The sequence below is a fragment of the Xenopus laevis genome, chromosome 1L (genome assembly GCF_017654675.1).
Source record: "Xenopus laevis strain J_2021 chromosome 1L, Xenopus_laevis_v10.1, whole genome shotgun sequence".
Classification (NCBI taxonomy): Eukaryota; Metazoa; Chordata; class Amphibia; order Anura; family Pipidae; genus Xenopus; species Xenopus laevis.
In genome coordinates, this window is record NC_054371.1 from 196,713,303 (window position 1) to 196,736,929 (window position 23,627).

The following is a 23,627-nucleotide window of genomic DNA, read 5'->3' on the forward strand; positions in this document are numbered from 1 at the left end:
GGCGATAGATCGTATCCATAGGGTGCCCAAACCAAAAGCAGCCCCAGAAGCAGCACCGAGAGATGTGTTAATGCGGTTTGTCTTTTACAAAACCAAAGAAAGTCTTTTGTCGCTTGCCAGGAAAAAGGAGGGATGGCCAGAGGAATACAAAGGCCTAGAGGTGTACGCAGATTTATCGCCCGCCACTCTCCTAAAAAGGAAAGCATTCATGGAAACAACTGCACTGCTGCGCCAGCATAATATTCCGTACAGATGGGGTTATCCAGTCAAGCTTCTTCTACAGAGGAATGGAGTACCCATTACGCTATCCTCGCCAGCAGAAGCGAAAAAAGCCCTTATCAGATGGAATATCATCATTCCAGAGAATGATAAAGCGGCATCATCTCCACAAAAATCCCCACCATCTCCGAGACGGATTAGGAAGGATTGGCTCAAGGCATAGAGTTGGTCGGTTGGTTATAGTGTCAGAAGTAAATCCTGATATTCCCCCTAAGGATCCATAAATTACGAGATTGAGATGTTTTTGTTCTTAAGCTCCCCTGCTCAGAGAGAGTGAAACTTAATCTCCGGAGCCCCCACTGACTCAAGTTTTGGTGAGATACAATCTGGTGGTATTAGCTGTTTGCTACCACATGCAACATTCAAAGTTGCCGAGTTTGCAAATGTTTGTTATACAAGTATTAATATTTTCTGTTTTGGTCTTATGTCCATGTTTTTCTAGGTACAAGGTTTCTGCTGTAGCTACTGCCTCGGGTATAATCTTCGATGGGTCAGGGTACAGCTGTATCAGGGTTGGGAGTTTTTTCATTGATTGTTGTAGCACTGTACATTATTATGAAGGGATAAGCAGTGCACTGCAAAGGAGACATGACACGTTTTTATTCATTGAATGCTAGGGGGTTAAACTCCCCTCATAAGAGGAATCAGGCTCTCAGGGATGCGCATCGAGCAAAGGCTGATGTACTATTTTATCAAGAAACACATTTCACTGTTAAGACTGTGAGGAGGCATGCCTGATTAATGTGTGATAACAGTTAACTAATGTAACCCATAGCGTAAATAACAACACTGACGCAAAACTTCCTTTTAGTGGGTTAGGGTCGGCCACAGCTTTTATTTAAACAGATTCTTATTCATACCGTACACAGAAAACTTGCCATTAATTTACCAACCATTAATTTCCAAATGCCAGCCACCGCAGCCGCGGTGGGCATGTAGGTCATTCCAAATACCGTCTGGATAACCAATGGCAAGGACACTTTTACCCCGCCACGGAGGAGTACCCGTACACCTACACGGGACTCCGACCCCCACCCAAACGCAGAAGAGCGGCTCCAATACCATCCCGTAAACCGGAAAGAAAAATATCAAGGCCGATATCATTCAAGTGGACGCCATCTCGCAACATGAGGCCCTGATCCATACCTTCCAACAGTCTATGACGAACTACAATACCCCCCCCTGTCACGAACAAAACGGGAAATCCGGGAATTAAGAAGGCGCATGGCTCTCTCAATGGCACCCGGGTCTCTCGCCCCCCTCCAGCAGAGCCGGGGAACGATTTCCGACCAAACTAACACCATATCCGAGAAAAACGCGGCCCATATCAGACCTGATGAGGGACAACAGCTCCGCTACCCGTACACTGCCTAGATCGTTGCCGCCTGCGTGAATGACCAATATGACCGGGGGCGGTGTAACCCTGCTGATGGCCACTACTTCTGGTAAGACCTGCAACCACCGCAAACCTCCCATGCCACGCCATTGAAAATGTACCCCTGTAAAACCCAAAGTGTCTCCTCCTGGACGACATGCCGCTCTCTGTTCAGCCCGCCGAATATAGGAATGGCCAACCATCCAAACCGTCGCATGCAGATGCCCTGGAAGAAATTAAAACGACAGTAAATCAGGCCGTACGTAGGTTGTAAAACACGCTGATTTCCAGCGACCAATTTTTTTAATGTGTTCATCCTTGAGGCCACAAAGACTTGCTTCCGTTGCCGCACCTATGCGGAACGAGTGAGTTCCAAATTCGCTAGGATTGAAACCAAGCAGACACAAGCAACGTTTAAACATGGCCGCAAACTGAAAGCGGGTCAACGGGGAACCATCAAGGTGTGAAAGAAAACAGTCACCCAGAGATCTAATCGTTGAAAACTGAGACACCAGGGCACATGGACAGGCAGGGCCCGCAATCGCTGTCAATGGGATCCAACACCCTTTACCCAAAACATCAGTCTTAGAGCGCCGGATGCACAAAAGAATGGAAGAGGAATTGCCGAGCACATCACCGGATAACAGGCCTCCCGCTTTTGATTTGCTTTGCGGGACCAGTTCACTAACTCGCAATGCTGCGAAGAAAGCTAAAGCAAAAGCGGTTCTGAAAAGAGCTACTTCATAACTGGATATACAGACTTTGGGTAAAATAGCTAAAAGCCTGCACAGTAGTGCAAACGAGACTGGTCGTCTGGAGTCCTTCTTAACAGAATTCCTGGCCCAACCCTTCATGGCTTGCAATATGGGAAAACGTTTCGTAACATCCTCAACCCCCATTAGCTTGAACAAAAATGCCAAACCCGTCAATCGCTTTTTAGCAACTGCAACTGAAAGGCCGCGCCCCCGAAGAAGTAAAAGGTAATTCACAGCCACCTGAAAACAATTATCGGGTGCCCAGGAGGTGGTAACCGGGAACAAGGAAAACCATTCAGCCCAAGCCTTACCATGCGCCGCCCAAGTGGCTGGGGCCACCGAAGTTCGGACCATGTTCATAAGCTGCGCTCCACTATCTCCCATAAGGTAGTTGGGCATTCCTGTCCGCGGGACTCTGCCTCTGGGACTAAATCCCGGAATTTCTGCCACTGTGAACGAGAGAGAGCATCAGCTGCTGAATTGGAAACCCCCGGTACATGCTTGGCTCGAAACCAGATATTGTGCGTCAAGCAAAGCAGGACCAGGTGGCGCAACATAGCTAAAACAGGCAAAGAAGAAGACGTCAAGTTGTTAATTGCAAATACAACACTCAAATTATCAGTCCAAAAACAAACTTTTTTATTTGACATGCATTCGCCCCAGAGTTCCACCGCCACCACAATAGGGAAAATCTCAAGTAAGGTCAAATTCTTGCAAAGGCCAGCTTCAACCCAACACTCGGGCCAAGCACCAAAGCACCACTGATTGCCAAGGATGGCCCCAAAACCTACCGAGCCGGCTGCATCCGTAAACAGGGATAAGTCGTGATTACAAACTTCATGGCTCATCCAGCATGACCTACCATTGAAGACCTGCAAAAATTGTTTCCACACCTCTAGATCAGCCTTCAACTGCCGAGTGATCCTGATATATCGGTGGGGGGATTTCGCCCCTTTCGTAGCCAGGGACAAGCGTCGGGAAAAAACCCTACCCATGGGCATGATTCTGCAAGCAAAAACCAAAAGCCCTAACAATGATTGGAGCTGTTTCAGGGTAACTTTGGAGGCGTCTTGTACCTGCTCGACTAGCGCTAGCAACTTAAACATCTTATCGCTGGGAAGACGGAATTCCATCCGAATGGTGTTAATCTCAATGCCGAGGAAAGTCAAAACTACAGTAGGACCTTCTGTTTTCTCCTCAGCGAGAGGGACACCAAACTGCTGAGCAACAAAACGAAAGGTGGCTAGGAGGCCTGAACAACTACTGCTGTTTGCTGGGCCTACAAACAAGAAATCATCTAGGTAGTGGGTTAACGAATGAGAGCCTGACTCGCAACTGACAACCCACTCTATAAAGGAACTGAAAACCTCAAAGTAGAAACAGGAGATTGAACAACCCATAGGCAGGCACATGTCGTAGTAAAAATGTCCATCAAAGAAACAACCTAAAAGATGAAAACAATCTTTGTGGACCGGCAGGAGCCGAAATGCGGATTCGATGTCAGCTTTAGCCAAAAGGGCACCGTTACCTGCCTTACATACCAATGCAATAGCTCGATCAAAGGGGGCATAAGACACTGAAGCATCCTCCTTACTAATGCCATCATTGACGGATCCGCCTTTAGGGTATGATAGGTGGTGAATTAAACGAAATTTACCGGGCTCCTTCTTGGGTACCACACCTAAAGGGGAAACCCTCAAGTTGGGAAAAGGTAACGATTCAAAGGGGCCCGCAATCCTGCCTAACTCAACTTCCTTTCTTAACTTATCAGCTACCACACCGTGGTGCTCTTCTGCTGACCTGAGGTTAGTGGAAAACAAGGGTTTGAATTTCAACTGAAAAGGAATGAAAAACCCAAAAAGAAATCCACATCTAAGCAGGGCGGCTTCCCGCTTCCTGGGGTACCGATCTAACCAAGGTGACATTGCTAGCACGTTCACTGGGGTCTCTGTTCTACCTGGGAGTTGAGGGGCTGACAGTGGCTTGCCCTTTTTAAAGCACCTGAGGGCCGAGTGGGCTCCACCGCAAATGGAGCACTCATGCTTAAATTTACACGTTCCAAAGAATCTGCAATGACCCTCATTGAACAACCAGCAAACCCCCGGCCTTCTGGGGGCCGCAGAGCTGGCCTGTGAGTGCCCAGCGGCCCCCGACAGAAAGGGAGGGGGACGCTGGGCCATCATAAGCCGAATCCACACATCTGTAGCTTTCATGTCCCAACCAAGATCAGGATGAAGAGCAAGCTTCCTCCTGAATTCCTCCTCATACCTCCACCAGGCTGAACCCCCGTGCACTTTATAAGCCCCATAAATAAGATCCTGATAAACAAAAAGTTGAGAGCACTTTTCGGGATGTTTTTGACCGATAACCCCTGCAAGCACCGAAAAGGCTTGCAGCCAATTTCCAAACGTTTTAGCGACTCTAGGCTTCCTGTCCTCGCTTTTGTCAAAACGCCTCTCCTTATCAACCGTCACTTGATCAGGCGAGATCAGGGACCAAATATCGATGTACTCATTATTCCAAATTTTGTCCCTGGTCTCCGCTGACAAATGAGAGCCCAGCGGGCTAACCCCACAAAAATAGATATCTTTGTATGTGCCAGCCGACGGGGGTTCAGTCGGTGGCGTCGGACTATTGGCAACTAATTTGCCCAAAATTTGCTTAAGTGCTACAAGAACATCACTATTAGTATCACCAGTACCCACCCATGCCCCAGTACAGTCATACCCACCAGATCTGGAAGGCAAGGGTGTAGCAGCATCCCGACTCCGCTGAAGAGAGTTGGTGTCATCCCGGCACGAGCTGTGCAACCGGTGGGAACCCCGATGTGTTCGGCGACGCTTGCTCCCCTGCCGATCCTCTGAACTCCCTCTTGAGGAAGAGGAGGGGGAGTATGGCCTTGGAGACTCCCATGCGGAAGAACAGGAGGGTACTGGGGATTGGACCCGTGAACCTCGCCTACCCCTGGTATCCCTAGGGGGTCGTTCACCTCTGTTCCTATGGCCACCAGTGGGGCTAATGCGAATACGCGTGTCAGCCCCCCGAGATGCCGAGTCACGGCCCTCTAGGTTAGCATGTGAAAGAGGGGTGCTGGGAGTGGTGGGTAAAATGGCAGCGTGGTGGAAAGCCTGCTGAGCTGGAGGAAACCCCCCAACCACAGAGTTAATGCTGGCTGACATATGGGAGGGGGAACTGTCCTCAGAGGAAGAGACTGGGGCCACCTGATGCTGTGTTACAGCTATATCCTGTGTACTGCGTGCTCCAGTGTGCTGTTTGGTTACTGGTGGAGCAGGTGCAGTCTGCAGTGCAGAACGCCGCCTGCGAGAGTTGTGAGAAGGGGAGCTGCGGGAAACTAAAAGAGCTGCAGGAGGCAGCCTCACTATCGGGCCAGAAGTGGCAGTGGGAGGGGAAGCGCGCACTGCTGCACGCGCAGCAGCTCGCGCTCTGGTGACCGGGGGCCTAACAGGCGTGGAGACAGGAGGAAGCGTGCTACCCGCTGGAATCCTAGGAGAAGCGGCAATGGCGGGCGCCTTTCGAGCCGCACTCCTGGACTTCCGCCTAGGGGGACTTGGACTGAGTCGGGAGGGGGGGCGGGAACGACGAGCGGGACCCGCAGCGGTGTTCTTAGCAGCAGACCTGCTGCGACCTGTCACCGCTGCAGCCGGAGAGGGGATCAGCTCAGCTAAAAGCTGATCCACCCAGCCTGTCCCTTGCTGCCTTAATCTCTCCCTCACCTGGGCCTCTAAGGAATCGGCCATCATGGAGAACCGGACACACTGAGGACAGCAGCTCCACCAGCGCTCCAGGATCCTGAGGGAAGAGGAAGCAGGTAAGGCACTCCTTGCTATATATATCTGCCCTCCCCTTCTGCTCCCACCAATAATACTCCAGCCTAAAACCCCCAATCACCAATCCCCTGGCCTGCCATCCCTCCTCCCAGTCATTGGCACCCTCGCTACACCCTTTGGTGCCCTTCAAAACCGGCCTAGATTCTCTAATAGATATTACCCCCACTCATTTCATTCTTATTCTCAGAATAAGACGAAAGGGGTATCCATATTGATCTCGGCTAAAGTGTCATGCCAAGTATTGCAGTCCGTTGCTGACCCCGCTGGTCGTTACTTAATGTTAATTTGCATGTTAGATAATGTAAAATATACCTTGGTAAACATTTATGCCCCAAATGAGCATCAATATAAATTCTTGACACAAACGCTTAATAGGCTACTCAGTGACAGACAAGGGAAGTGTATAGTTGCTGGAGACTTCAATATGACCCTGCAACCACATATAGATATTTATAGAGGGATTAAAGGGGCACCCAGCAAAAATCAATTGGCTCAGGCCAAAAACCTAAGAGCTCTGATACATAACTTTGCCTTGATAGATGTGTGGAGAGCGAAATACCCTTCTGAAAAGGAATATACGTATTTTTCCCCGAGATTCCATACTCATACAAGAATTGATATGTTTTTATCGGATGCTCAGACCACATCACAAATTTCCAACCCATGGATAGGTATCCGAACATGGTCGGATCATGCACCTATTGGCATGACAATACCATGGGGGAACAACTTAGAGAAGCTTCCCTGGAGACTTAATAGTATCTTACTGCAAAAGGAGGAATGTAAACAGTACATAGAACAAAAAATTACCCAATATTTCAGGGAAAACAAACCGGAAGATACCAATTGGCAAAATACCTGGTTGGCACATAAAGCAGTAATTAGAGGAGAATTAATAGCTCAAGCCAAACAAATAAGAAAACAAAAGGAAGTAGAGCAATCACAATTAGAGACCCGATTGGCAGAATTGGAAAAAAAACTTATTCAAAAATATAGCGGGAATATTGTCAAACAAATCAAGGAACAACGGGATAAATTGAATGCAATACTGGCAGCCAAAACAGCATATAGACTACAACGCTTGAATCTCATTTATTATACTAAAGGGAACAAGGCAGATAGATTATTAGCAAGTTTATTGAGACAGAAACAGGCACAAAACAGAATCCAGTATTTAATGGACGCCCAGACAAAAATAACGGACCCCAAGCAGATAGCAAATAAGTTCGCGCAATATTACGAATCATTGTATAATTTAGGTTCTAGTTTAGGTAACCAAAAGCCCCAATTAGAGCATATCACAGAATATTTGAACAAATTAAATCTCCCAACCCCTTCAGCACAACAACTTGAGGCACTTAGCCGACCAATCACCCAAGAAGAGATTCTACTAATAATTAAAGAACTAAAAATAGGAAAAGCCCCGGGCCCGGACGGGTACTCTAACCAATATTTTAAAACGTATGCCACACTCCTTTCTCCATTCCTACTTAAGCTCTTTCAAAACATAATGGATACGGGTCAGATACACCCGGAATTTTTACAAGCTCATGTGGTTACAATCCCCAAGCCGGGAAAGCCCCAAGAACAATGTCAAAATTACAGACCTATAACACTGCTCAACACTGATCTTAAAATATACTCAAAACTTCTAGCCCAAAGATTGAACCTAATCCTACCTTCCCTGATTAATAACGATCAGGTGGGATTTGTGTTAAACCGCCAAGGCGCAGATGCTACCAGGAGATTTCAAAACATATTATACATACTCAAGAAGTCGAACATGCCCGCCTTGCTGTTGTCCTTGGATGCTGAGAAGGCGTTCGACAGGGTAAACTGGGATTATATGAAAGCTACGTTAACTAAGTTTCAGCTGGGAGAGTCATTCCTCAAAGCTATACAACCACTTTACTCTAACCCGACTGCTAAAGTTTGCACAGCGGGTGCCCTGTCGAGCGGCTTCAAGCTTTCAAATGGGACCAGACAGGGATGTCCTCTATCTCCCCTAATTTTCGCCTTAATGGTGGAACCACTAGCCCAGACTATTAGAGAGAATCAAGATATCAAGGGAATAACCACATCCACGGGACAAGAAAAGATAGGATTATTTGCAGACGACATTTTGTTATCTATTACAGAGCCTATAATCTCCCTACCCAATGTCTTAAAGGAATTAAAGAAATTTCAATCCATTTCGTGGTACAAAATAAATAGGGATGTAGCGAACCGCCGAGTATGTGTTCGCGAACGCCGTTCGCGAACACCGGCAAAAAATGCGAACAGTTCGCGAACTGTTCGCGAACTTCGAACATCCGAAAATCGTTCGATTCGAACGATCGAAGGATTTTAATCGTTCGATCGAAGGATTTTCGTTCTAATCGAACGAAAATCGTTCGATTTTAGCGATCGAATGGTCGAATGGTCGAACGATTTTGACGCGAACGCCTATTGGCGAACGTCGCGCGACGTTCGCGAACTTGCGGCGGACGCGAACAGTCGAAGTTCGCGCGAACTAGTTCGCCGGCGAACAGTTCGCTACATCCCTAAAAATAAATACTCAAAAAACACAAGCCCTTCCCATCAACATCTCAAAACAGGCTTTAGCAGGGGTTATGCAACATCATTCTTTTGAATGGAGAGACTCTCATTTAGTTTACTTGGGCATAAAACTACCCAAAAACCCGGAATTGATCTATAAATTAAACTATGTGCCACTTATTAGACTGGTGGAGTCAGAATGTAATAGATGGCGGAAGGAGACAATCTCTTGGTATGGGCGCATAACATCAATAAAAATGAATCTGCTTCCACGGATATTATATGTATTCAGAATGCTACAAATTGCTCTCCCCTCACATTTTCTAGCAACCTTACAGAAAGAGATAAATAGATTTGTCTGGCAATACAAGCCTCCGAGATTATCATTTGCAATTTCACAATATTCCAAATCCTCAGGAGGGTTAGGTATACCCAATGTTAAACTATATTACATGGCTACGATACTAGAATCTGTTGTTAGACTGCATGCGGGGAAATATTACAAAAAATGGGTGGACATGGAGACAGATAGGGGAGGTGACAAGTCTCTTGCCCATTATTTTTGGCTACCTAAAAAAAAACAGACCGTCACTCGACGAATTTTTACCAACAACCTTACTCTCTTTGAAAATATGGGACTTAACATCTTCAAGATATAACTTTGGTTCTTTCCCCTCACCATTGCTTCCAATATATGCATTCAAGTATTTTATTCCACATATCTCCCTGACTAATTGGTCACAAGTAGGTCTTTATAAGTTGGGAGACTTATTTTTTGGAAATACGCTGCGGAGCTTTGAGGACTTAAGGGATAAATTTGGACTGCAACAGAACCAACTCTGTGCCTATCACCAAATAACCCATTTTCTTAAATCGTGCAACCGAGACTACAAGTCAATCCGTAGTCATACCCCAATGGAGAATCTCTGCGGGAAATATTGGGGAGGTAAAGCGATTCTATCTGATTGCTATAAAATGTTAACCCAGACACGCAAATTGTCTTACATGGAGAAATGGGAGGAAGACCTGCAAGCGCAATTTACTCCAGCACAATGGAATGAGAGTATAAATAGCCCAAAAGGAGCGACGCATTGCACAAACCACATTGAAGCTCACACGAAAATAATAACGAGATGGTACTTAACACCGACTAGAATTGCTAAATTTTCGGGGACCTATCCCACTACTTGCTGGAGGGGGTGTGGGCATCAGGGTACTGTTCTCCACATGTGGTGGCAATGTGCAAAAGTGGTTCCATTTTGGAATACGGTTTTTGAAGATGTCAAGGACATAATTCAACAGGACGTTCCACAGCTTCCACAAATAGCTTTATTACAAATATACCCAATGAGAATCACAAAGGAAAAAAAACGGATGCTATTTCAAATCTTCAACACGGCAATAACTTTAATAGCCAGATCATGGAAACAACCTTCAACTCCTACGCAGCAACAACTTCATGCCCAGTTGAATATGAGACGAAACATGGAGTTAATGTCGGAAGTGGATCCTGTAAAAAAAACAAAAATTAGCAAAATTTGGGAACCTTGGAATGTCTACCAAATCTCCATGTCCACCCACACCATGTAGCCCATCTGTGCCTCTTAGAATGCAGAATGATGGGGACCAGTTATGTAGCTAAGCTTAAAAGTAATGAATATTGTAATTTGAATATCTCTGGTTCTAGCCGGCAAATTTTGGGGATTCCGCAGTAACCTTGTACCTTATTATTTATCTTATTTTTTATTCTTTTACCTATTCTTATTGTTGTTTATGATTTTATGTGTATACTTTTTGCATATATTTTTCAATAAAAGCAAAACTGAATTGAAAAAAAAAAAAAATTAGAAAGCCTATGGGGACCTTCGGTAGGTTTTAGGTGTCGAAGTCGGGGGTCGAAGTTTTTTTTAAAGATACAGTACTTCGACTATCGAATGGTCGAATAGTCAAACGATTTTTAGTTCGAACCGTTCGATTCGAAGTCAAGGTCGAAGTAGCCCATTCAATAGTCGAAGTAGCCAAAAAAATCATTCGAAATTCGAAGTTTATTTTCTTCTATTCCTTCACTCGAGCTAATTAAATGGGCCCCTAGGTTTTCCGGTTCTGTTTTTAATTGAATCCTGAAGTCTACAATATGTACTGCAAACAAATTAAATTTAACAGTTTTGTACTCTCTGAAATATACAATTTCCAACACATACGGCACATCTGGAAGTGAAAAACGATGTTGCCTGTGCAGTGGAAGTTAATGTACAAAGCAAATGGCAGGAGTATAATCATGAAGAATTATTGATCCATCAAATCAGAATTTATATACAGGTACTTCAAATTGGTAAAAGGCCATTTTGTGGATACAATAAACTTTGTTTATTTCTTTTATCTAGCGGCTTCATGTTCTGGAAAACACTCACTGCCGAGCAGATGCCTTGTCGTTCAGCCGCTCTCCAGGAGTGTGTTGAACCTCTAGCATGTGGACCTCCCACAGTGGAGCTTCTCATCGTAATGACCTTTGAGAAAGTTCTCTCAGTGATTAGCACTTCCAGAACTGTCAAACATTCCGCTACGACTGACATTGTGTGTGTTGTGAGAGGATACTTTTAAATCCTTAGCTGAACTGAAGTCCACCAGTTTATAAAACATGCTCCTCTTCACTAAGTCTACCGGCAGGCTGATATGTATAACGTTTTAGAAGAGATAATTGCTTTATTTTAGTTATTAAATGTGGCAGATGTTCTCTAGTATTATAGACCCCCCACAGAGAGGGGATTAAAGATTAAGAACAGGTGGTTCAGACAATACTACAGAAATATCAGAAAATATACGCAGCTCTATCTAAAACAATGATTAAATATTGTAACACGTTGTTGGGCTATACAGGCCAACAGGGTTAATCAACAGCTAGAAAACTAGTGCATGGGTTACACTTGAATCCAACACTGAATGTAGGGCCTTCGCAAATTGGAAGAAGTGATGGTGTGGTGTAGTTCAACTACAACTCCCACAGGCTACTTTCTTGCAGTCAAACAGAACAAACTTTTATTTGACAGAGACAAATGATCTACAGGTTTTGTACTTACAAGCCATAGAGGCCCCAGCAGACAATCATGACATGGCTACAAAATGTCCCTCAGAGACAGCACAGAGGAGATAGTGTCACACCAGGATAGATACACCCTCAGGATCTCAGCACCGTGACCTGGGTCTTCACACGTTGGATCAGGAAACTCACTAGCCCTAATTCCCTATTAGGAATAAGTGTCCTTATACTACAGGCCAGTCTTGCATGAGGGGAGAGCTTCTACTTGCTGTCCCTCCTAGTTGGAGCCAAGCTGCTCTTGCTACTTAACCTAACTATCTCACTCTCCTAGAGAGTACTAATACAGGTAGTAACCTATCTGTAGCTGGCCTCATTCACGGGGTCCTTGCTCCCGACTTATCTCTCTCTAGTGGTACTGGTCCCTCTAGGGCACATGGCTTTACTGGACCTTGGTGTGCCCAGGCTCCCTGGAAATATCCAGCTGGATCGGCAACCAGAAGCCAAAGAGGAAGATCCATCCCTTCTCATTTACTATACCAAAGTGTGGCAGGAAGTGGTCACAGCACCTTTTGGCCAATAACTGGGATATGCAAATTACATATAGCTACATGAGCATCTGCCCAGCAACTAGGGAGATCAGCAAGTGTAGGGATTTAAAGCCATAGGGGCACATTAACCCTATGGGTCCCTACAATTTCTTATAATCATTCTGCTCCAGACATCAGCATTTTTGTATATGAAAAGGAAATCTAGTGTACATTTAGGTACTTGAACAGGCTTTGGATGCACATTAGGGGGCCGATTCATGAAGCTACCGAAGTCAATGTTAGCCTATGGGGAAGGTCCCCATAGGCTTGCCTGAGTTTTTTTGATCGAAGGATATTCCTTCGATCGTTGGATTAAAATCATTCAAATCGTTCGATTCGAAGGATTTAATTGTTCGATCGAAGGAATAATCCTTCGATCGTTCGATCGTAGGATTTGCGCTAAATCCTTTGACTTCGATATTCGAAGTCGAAGGATTTTAGTTCCTAGTCGAATATCGAAGGTTAATTAACCCTCGAAATTCGACCCTTCATACATCTGCCCCTAAATCTCTACTGAATAAAGCAATAATCAAGGTAAAGCTTTTACAAGAACCATACCAGAGCTTTTACTCAGGAAAGAGAAAAACAGAATAAGGTTCCTGCTGGCAAAAAGATTAATTACATATGTCATAGCTGAGAGTGGAAAATAACACAAGCCAAGTACCTCCGGCTACAGTTCATAATGATTTAGAATCAGTGTTTTTATCCGGGTTTTAGCTCCCATTTGCAGCAGTTCTCCTCTGGGTTTTGGTAATGAGAGCATAATTAAAATGCCAATGAGCTGAACATGATTATTCATTATCTACTTTACTAAAGGGGAAATACAATTTGCATGATGGGTTCAGCTCATGCATGGTTAAAAGTCACTGAGTATTTGTGGCTGTAAGTACAGTTATCTCTTCTTCTAGAGGCTTTTTTTTATATTAGAGAGAGTAGAGGAAACTGTCTCCCAAACATGTCAATGCTTTACAGTGAACAAACAGATAGGGTAAAGGCTGTGATATATTACCTTATTAGTATTGTAGGAAATATACACGGTTTTCCAGAGAAACATGTCTGAAAGCCTAATTATCTCACAAATTATTAGTAACAAGTTCCTAGCATTAATAAAGGACTAGTGATATAAATATATTCAAATTGTATTAGCATTTCTAAAGCAAGTCTGCAGTTTTTGTTTTTTACTTCTGGGCAACAGTTTAAAGGAAAACTATACCCTCAAACAATGTAGGTCTCTATAAAAACATATTACATAAAACAGCTCATGTGTAAACCTTTCTTCAGCTGAATGAAAAATATATATTGTTTATAGTAGTATGTGCCACTGGGTAATTATAAATAGAAAATTGCCATTTTAAGAACTACAAATATACATCCTAGGTCACATGAGCCAATTAATGGACAAAGTTTTGTCTTTTGCTCCCACACTTCTTCCTGTGGTCAGGTGTCAGGTTATCTCTGAGGGGGCACAGAGAATATCCCAAAACAGGGTCTCAAGGTAAACAATAAAATTGGGCAATATTTACTGATATCTATATTCCATTAAGACTGGTAAGATTCTTTAAAAGGCCACATAATATAATATAAGCTATTTGTTGGTTAAGTATTTATTCTGATGGTATAGTTTTCCTTTAATATATTTTTCCATTTATATAAAAGTCTTTTGAATTTTTGTTGAAAATGTGCCTTTCACTCCAGTTAGTAGTGTGAATTTTATTGCAGCCATGCAGGCCCGGACTGGCAATCTGTAGGTACTGGCAAATGCCAGAGGGGCTGCTGTATGGTTCCATAGAAAGTTACCATATAGTGGGCTGGTAGGGGGGCTATTTGGGCTGGTAGGGGGCTGTTTGGGCCTCTGTGTACTTGGAATGACAGGGCCTATTTTGACTCCCAGTCCAGGCCTGCAGCCATGTATTTGGAAATAGCCATAAAATGAATATCTTGCATTCTAAGGGATCCATTTACTAAGCAGGCCGTGCTATATCAATGAGGGAACACCTAGATCACCTATACTGCCATAAGTTTCAATTTGCATTTTTGTTATATGCTTGTACCTAGCCTAAAAAAGGTCCTGGTTATAAATTGCTTATTTAGCTCTTAAGGAATGGCAGTGAAAGTATGGTGTGTGTATGGTTTGTCCTCACTGGGGAAGAGGACTTGCAGAGTAACGAGTGAGATTTCAGTACAGATAAATCTCGAGCGCTCTTATTGAGAGTGATGTAGAATGGACAATGTGTCACCTATTCTGCACATAAGAAAAATCCAGGAGGTATAGGGGCCCCATGAGGCCCTAATACACAATTTCAATGAATATTGGTAAAACAAGTCAATTTCTAGATTGGGGGGCCTGAAAAGTAATTTGTTGTGGAGCCAGTAATATCTAGTTAATATCTAGTAATATCTGCCAGTGCACATAGGGGCTACCAGTAGTCAATTACAGCCCATACTTGATACCCCAGGAGCTTTTTGCCTGCTTGTGTTGCTCTCCAACTCTTTTTATAGCTGTATGTTGGGTTGGGGACCCCTGGTCTAGATTGTATGTTGTCAGTTTCACAAGTGCCCCTGGTCATGTGACTTGTGCTCTCATAAACTTCAGACACGATTTACGGCTGCATTGCCCTTCCATTTCCCCCAGCAGCCCATCAACAGAACAATGGGAAGGTAACTAGATAACAGCTCCCTGACACCTGCATTGCTAAAAATGTTCCAATGCCCCACTTAGTTGTAGATATGAGAACAACACTCTATAGTAAAAATCCAAGTCCAGCTAACCCAGGTTATGACTCTTCCAGTTACATTCAGTTGGAAAAACAATTGCCTATCTGAAAGTAGTTCCATTGTGAAGTGCTGGCAAAATGACCTGAGATGGCTGCCTACAAACCAATAGTACCAACTTAAAAAAGCATTTATTGGTTCAAGAATAACATTGTAAATGGTAGAATGCTTTATGTGCAATGTACACAGTATAATTATAATAAAAATTATACCATAAAAATCTTGAAAGAATCCCTTTAATATTTTTAGGAACAGCCTAAGCCAGCTATTATGTGGGTGGACATTGATTGTTTTTGACTGAACTATGTGACCATGGCTTTTTATGAGGCCCAATGAATACAATTGAAAGTAACTACACTTTTGGTTGCTAGATACTATGATGAGTAAATCGTTTTTAATACAATATGTAGTGATTAACAATGTCTATCTGTTTTTAAAGATTCTCATTTAGCCAGGTCATAATATACGGTATATAGTAGAATTAAGTCAAAGGCAACTGGACTTTTAGGGGGTTATTTATCAAAGTTCGAATTTATCTCAATATTTTCTGTTACAAACTCCGATCAAATCCACTCAGGTTTTTTACGCTTATTTATTATAACATTATACAGAAAATTTGCTTTGCAGGAAAAATCTGATTTTCACGATTTTTTGGGATTTTTCATCCGATTTTCAAGATTTTTTGGGGGATTTTTCACCCAAAAACATTTTTGCCCAAAAACTTCAGGGTATTGCACAAAACCCAGCGCACATAAAATCCTTGGGATTTCTTCCATTTTCTTATATGCAACTTCGACAGGTCTGAGATGCCGGATTTTCAGATTAGGACTTTTCCATACTCGGGGTTTAATAAATTCTCAAAAATTTGTTTAAAAGTCAGATTTTATAAAAAAAACAAATCACAAATTTTTCGTGATTTTTGCATTTGGAGTTTATTAAATAACCCCCTTTAAGTCCAGTTGCCTTTGACTTAATTCTACTAGATACTATATAAAAATGTCTTATACTGAGGAACATGGTATGTCTTATTTGTCTGAATGGCACAGAACCATAGCTGTTGTGCATCCCACAACAAATGTTGCACAGATGTACCCTACTACTTATGCTTAGGTTAGAAGATACTGCAGATACCTTCTTTCTCTGTACCATGGAATAGATTTTATAACAACAAGTACAATCATAAACCTTAATGAAGGGAATACATTCAGGTTCAGTAGAAATTATAGCTTGTATTTGTACCGTGTGCTATTGTTATTTTACTTCTAATGTACTCTCTAATATTTTTGTAGAAAATGGACCACGGCTTGTTGTGGAGGTGGATCAAACTAAAGTAATTTCCCATCGTGGTGGCAATGCTACACTGCCTTGCAAATTCCAGCATGAGTCCATTACTGCTGGCTCACCCTCTCACAAAATCCGAATCAAGTGGACCAAACTAACTTCAGATTACCTCAAGGAGATAGATGTCTTTGTTTCCATGGGACACCACAAGAGGACCTATGGCAGCTATCAGGGCAGGGTTTACCTTCAAGGAGCCAGTGAAAATGATGCTTCTCTAGTGATCACTGACATAACACTGGAAGACTATGGGAGATACAAATGTGAAGTGATCGAGGGACTGGAGGACGATACTGCCATCATATCATTGGATTTACAAGGTAATCGCATGTCTTCAGAAGATCAAGAATAAGATCTATAATTGCAGTTTACTTGCATGTCTGTGCATTACTGTATTTCACATACAGTATTCACACTCAGTCATCTATTTTGCATCAATGTTGCATAAAATGCGTGTAGTGAGTCACAAAGTTAGCATATGGCAGTACTTTTTTTCGGCACTGTATTAACAAATGTAAGATAAGAAAGGTACAACCCATTTATAACTGTCCTTGGTGCATTTATATAAGATAATAATATTAATAATTAGCATGGGCTATTCACTCTTTTTTTTGAATGGATAATATATACTCCAATAATGTCCTAATTTGGTAGTACAGGAATGGGACCTCTTATCCAGAATGCTCAGGATCTAGGGTTTTCCAGATAACGGATCTTTCAGTAATTTGGGTCTTCACGCCTTAAGTCATGTAAACATTAAATAAACCCAATAGGCTGGTTTTACTGCCAATAAGGATTAATTATATGATAGTTGGGATCAAGTACAAGGTACTGTTGTATTACTACAGAGAAAGATGAAATATCTCTTTAAAATTTGGATTATTTGGATAAAATGTTATCTATGGGCGACAGCCTTTCCATAATCCCGATAATGGATCCCATACCTGTACAATAGTTATTAGAGTATATATATATATATATATATATATATATATATATATATATATATATTATATATATTACGTTAAAAAGGACAGATAAATACTGCATTCAAATGAAATTATAAGTTACAAGTTACAGTAAACCATAAAAGTTTCTAATAGATACATATTGGGAAATTGCTTACAATCACATTCTTTCATTAGGAATAATATCTATTTACATTCCCTTTAGTAGTATGGCTTCACATTTACATAGCATTTACATAGGTAAATAGTTCTATATCTACGTCACATCCAAAAATGTATGGCAGCAATGTGGATAATAGGTAAGAAAAAATAGCTGATTTTTTTTTATTTTAATGTAGCATATTTAAAAAAATTGCTTTGCTGTTTGCTGTTTTTTGATCCTCATGTCTGGTAACCCCACAAAACACCCATAGTTATCTGTAGGTTTAAAAACATCTCTGGTTATAAGTTCATCTCATGTTCAGCTTCTGAGCAGGATGTAGAATTCTACTAACACCACAGCGTTTATGGTGTATCTTATTCTTAAGTACATTATCCATACTCCGTAGATAGTTAACACATCAATTGCAGAAGTGTAGTAAGAGCAAGTGTCCCCAACCTTTTTTTTACCTGTGAGCCACATTCAAATGTAAAAAGAGTTGGGGAGCAACACAAACATGAAAAAGTCCCTTGGGGTGCCAAATAAGGGCTGTGCTTGGCTGTTTGGTAGCCCCTATGTGGACTAGCAGCCTACAAGAGGCTCTACTTTGCACTATACTTAGTTTTTATGCAATTAAAATGTTCTTCCAAGCCTGGAATTCAAAAATAAGCTCCTGCATTGAGGCCACTGGGAAAAATATCCAAGGGGTTGGAGAGCAACATGTTGCTCACAAGCTACTGGTTGGGGATCACTGAGTTAGAGGAAAAAAAGCAAATATTTGTTGCACTAATGAAATTCACTGTCTCTCTGCACTTATATGGAGAACTGTTGCAATGTGGCTGTTTCAGATGGCACTTTTACCCACAGTGTCGGACTGGCCCGGCGGGAATCCGGGAAAAAACCCGGTGGGCCCCGACCCTCGTGGGCCCCCGCCGGGCCAGGCCCCCTCCCCCGATGCTTGTTTTTTGAAAAAAAAAAAAAGGATCTTCGTGGATGCGCAGTGTGCGCATGCGTGCAGACGCAGCGCCGTGCGCGCATGCGTGCAGACGCAGCGCCGTGCAGACGGAGCGCGGTGCGCACACAGAGGGGGCCATCGTGTGCGCATGCACACTGAAGGGCGCCGCACGGCGCGTTGCAGCAGGGGGACGGGGGCTTGTAGGGGGGCCCCGGACTGGAGTCCCGGTGGGCCCCGGGCCCCCCAGTCCGCCCCTGTTTACCCAGCTGACAAGCGCCACTAGAAATTAAATCCAGTAGATACTGGAATTCGTCTGGTTCCTGTTTAATATGGTACATTAACGATCTGGATACAGTTTTTCCTTGGTTTGTTCTCAATAAAGAATAATGCTGTTTATGTAAACAAACCAGGGTTGAATGTGCTCCGTGTATGTCCAGAATATTCTTACTATGAAACAGATTTTGCTATGAATCCCTTACAGTCTGTCATATGGGGTAACATTTCATGTAGTCTTTGCCCCCCCCTCCCCATTGACAAGAAATATGTGTTCTTGATTCCTAAATTCCTTTTGCATATATATATATATATTTTTTTTTTTATTTTTTTTTTTGCCGCACAACCCTTTGAATTTGGTGCAATTGTCAGAAAAATGGCACTGCCGAAGTAGCCAATATTATAAACAAAAAAATATGAACTGATGCAGCACTCCAGTTCATAAATGCATAAATAGTATATTGTAGAAAATCATACCACAGCCCAAAGGGCGACGTTACGGGGTACACAGAACCCTTTCTCAAGCCAAGGGCACAAGTAGAATAGCAAACATTAGTCCACATGGGTTTATACAGGGTACCACAGGAAATCTAGGTAATCTAGGAAATGACATCACAACTGGTAATCCGCTCTCATTAACCCTTTAGTCATCCAGAACTGTCCATAGAAATAAATCTCTACTCCCCATTCAATGGTAATCCACTGCACTCCCAATTCAGATAGAAGAGACAAAACAAAATGGATAACAGTGAAACTAACAGATATCTTGTTACAGAAACACATAAAGATCATAATCTTTGTTCAAACCGTTAGGGGCCAGTGTATTTAGTTGGTGTATCCACCAGACCTCCCGTTTTTCTAAGCATCAATTGCCTATCCCCTCCACATCTGGGGGGTGGGAAAAACTCTAGGACCATAAATTTTAAATCTGTATCCAGATGGTCCATCTCCACAAACTGTCTCGAGACTGGTAGCTTCACATTGCCCTTCCTAATTGTGGATCTATGTTGAGATATTCGTGTTTTATTTTGTAATGTGGTTTCCCCAACATAAAGTAGACCACAGGGGCAAAGCAGCACATAAACAGCAAATTTAGAGAGACTGGTGTAATATCCTCTTAGTGAATATTTATGTCCAGTAGTGGGATGTTCAAATGTCGTACCCTTATGTACAGGTGCAAGATTGTTGTTTATATATATATATAAATATATATATTATAATATAGATTGGGGCCATTCAGTGAAATGGTACAGAAGAAGTAAAGACAACGGCACCCCAAGTAAATTCAATCAGGTATGTGCCTGTGTTTTATTCACAGCAGGCTATTGTTCATAGGATAGGGTATTTTTTAATTCAGTACAACAAAATGCAAACAGACAAATTACATTTCATTTGTGTGAAACAAGGATAAGCCTGTCCACTGGCAGCCTGAAAAAATAAAGAAAACTTGCTCTTGGGCCCCAGCCACTATTAGTACAACTCCAAGTGCAAAATATTTTAGCCTCACTCACATTCTTTAGTTTATTTTTTTCCCCAAACTGCACAAACTCAAATCCTACTTATAATCCTACCTAAACAGCCACGATTGTGTTTTCAAATAAAAAGTTTCCCAACAAAGTGTGTCAAGTTTTTTATCTTTTGAAGAAAACTGATCATTGACTAAAAAAATAATTCATGTAAGAAAACATTAGACGATACAAAATACCATCCATGGGGTTGGAAGCAACATGCTGCAGTCGGGTTGCTACCTCTTTGGTTTTGACTTGAACTGTTCGGTTTGTCTTTGAGTTGTTTGGATCACAATTGCCTGTTCAGGTTGCCCCCCAAATGTCACAACCCCACCCCATATGTCATCTCCTCCCCTTATGTCATCATTCTACTCCCTTGTTTGGTTTTTGCAGAAGTCAAAGGTGGCAACTTTAACGCACGGGTCTTTGGGGTATATTTATCAAAGAGTGAAGTTAAAGATCACCACAGTCTGCTAGAGTGAAATTCCCCCACTCTCCATTTATTTCAATGGGATTTGAAAGGCGTATTTATCAAAGGATGAACTTTCACTTTCACCCATTGATAAATACTCTTTTAAAAAGGCCATAGAAATGAATGGAGAGTGGTGGAATTTCACTCTAGAGGACTGTGGTGATCACTAACTTCACTTTTTGATAAATATGCACCTTTGCATTTCAGAATAGAGTGCCAAGACCTAGACCATTTCCATATTCTAGAATATTAATGCTTGGAAGTCCAACACCCCATCTCAGCTACTCTACAGTCATATGACTGTATTCATAGTGTCTGATCAAACCATCCATATTACTTTATAGATAAAACAAAGACTCAGTCTGAATGCAGCCACTGAAACCCATCCAGAGTCCTATCGGATGACACAGAGAGCAGCTAAAAAAATATTCAACTCCGACAAAACAAAGAAGAATAACTAAGTTGGCAGTCTAATTGACAGCCCTGTGAGGAGGTGGTACAGGGGTTACAAAGTAGATTTCCATGATATTAAAAGCGTCTATAAATTGCTATAAATGGATGCCGACAGCTAGCTACGCACTTTATATAGATTACCAGGCTTTTTACATAATTTTCTCTTTTGTCACTTTACTCTAAAATGCTGTAATGCAGTTAAATGTAAAAACGAGATCAAAACACTTACATAACGTGTCACAAACTTTCTCAAGAAATCTGCCTTGGCTCTGTGGTTTCAGTGTCATGACCACATTTGCACTGTGCAGTCTAATAATCGGGAAATCATTAACATTTATACAATGAAAGCTCCTAGCACTGACATATTAGCAGCCATAGAGCAGGCATGCCTATGTTAAATCTCATGCATTAATACATGCATTGAACAACCTTATAAAGAACAATAAGGATATATCATCTACATGTTTCGATCCACAAGGGATCATCATCCTGATGTTTTATATGTAGTACATAGTGTTATCTTTTCTCCTTGAGCCCCAAAACCAGTTTAGATTTTTTTTCTAATTATTTATCATTGTGTAGGCTTAATATGAATAGGGTTTGCAGCTCACAGTGTTAATCTGGATATATAATGTCATGTTTCACATTTTGAAAGCCATCAGCCTTGGCATGTCCCTACTTTTCTCTGATCAAATATAATATACATTAAACTTTGTGTTTCCTTCATGTTCACATATTTATTTGTGTCATTAACCGCTGAGCAACGTGCTTCGTTTACTGGAGCCCTACTTAGTATAAATTGCTCCTCAAGGGTTTAAAAGATTAAATAAGTGATTTAAAATGACATTCTGATGTTGGTTCAAATTCAGATGCATAGAAGTCTGCTCTTCATTAGCTGTAGCACAGCTGAAATAGGGAAACTAGTTGCCTAAAAAGGCACTTTTATTTACTGCTTAAAGAGGTCCAACACCCAAAAACTATTTTATGCATAGTAAAATGAAAATGTGATTATAACAAATTGTCCAATGCACAAGAATTACCAACGTTATGTGTAATGTAATTGCTATTAAAAGCAGTATCTGTTTATATTCTCTGCACTCCTGAGTCCGACTCCTGTTTTAAGAGATATACTCGGAGAACAGACTCTTGCTTTTGACTGTAATTGCATTTACAAATAACTTTAAAGCCATTGACATATTTGAATGTACCGTATATACTCGAGTATAAGCCGACCCGCGTATAAGCCGAGGTACCTAATTTTACCTACGAAAACTGGGAAAACTTATTGACTCTAGTATAAGCCTAGACACAACTACAGCCCTGTCTCCCAGCAGCACACATTCCGCCAAAGTGACCCCCAGCGATCAACCGGACTTCTCTGCAAAGTTGATGGTGACAGAGAATTGCCAAACGGATTACTGTGTGCATTATCCCACTACTATGTGCAGAGGGTGCTGTGTGATATTGCCATCACTGTTAATCTTTCGTATAACCAACAGAGGGCGCTGTGTGATATTGCCATCACTGTTAATCCTTCATATAACTAACAGAGTGCGCTGTGTGATATTGCAGTCACTGTTAATCTTTCATATAACCAACAGATGGCGCTGTGTGATATTGCAGTCACTGTTATTCTTTCATATAACCAACAGAGGGCGCACTGTTATTCTTTCATATAACCAACAGAGGGCGCTGTGTGATATTGCAGTCTCTCCCCAAGCGAACTGTTGGTATAGGAATGATTAAAAGTGACTGCAATCTCAGCTACTGCCCACTGACTTGAGAATAAGCCGAGGTAGACTTTTTCAGCACATTTTGGATGCTGAAAAACTCGGCTTATACTCGAGTATATACGGTATATGTAATCAACAGTTGCTTAGAATTATATTTTATTTTACTATATAAAAATTCAGTTTTTGTGTGGAGAGCTCCAAAAACAGGTTTTACGTAGGTGTGACCAATGGAAAAGGGTGCAATAGCCTCCTTGGATGGAAAAGTTAACCACTACCTTAGCAAGTAATTAGCATAATTGACTGCCTGACCAATTCTCCTTGGGCTTTAGCTTTTATATTCAAATGAAGGTTGCTTCCCCAATTCTATGGTGAGTATTAGATTGGAGCTCCTAGACGCCACCAGAAAACCTGACATATTGGCCTTGCAGTGTAGAAAATCTGATAGCACACACGCTGGCAATTGTGCTAAATATGTGAAATTTATTGAGATCTTGAGAGCACTTGAGAAAGGAGATTGTACCTCAGAAACGTTGTGTGTAGATCTCAATACATTTTAAATATTTAGCACAATTGCCAGAGTGTGTGCCATCTGGTTTT

General features: G+C 42.1%; 1 protein-coding gene across 1 annotated transcript in view; it reads left to right on the forward strand.

The window, feature by feature from the left end:
• Positions 1-23,627, forward strand: part of hapln1.L (hyaluronan and proteoglycan link protein 1 L homeolog) — an 88,338-nt gene that overhangs the window by 50,669 nt on the left and 14,042 nt on the right. The window contains exon 3 of the mRNA XM_018264767.2: positions 16,481-16,849. Within this exon, the coding sequence (XP_018120256.1) occupies positions 16,481-16,849 (369 nt within the window). The remainder of the gene's footprint in view (positions 1-16,480; positions 16,850-23,627) is intronic.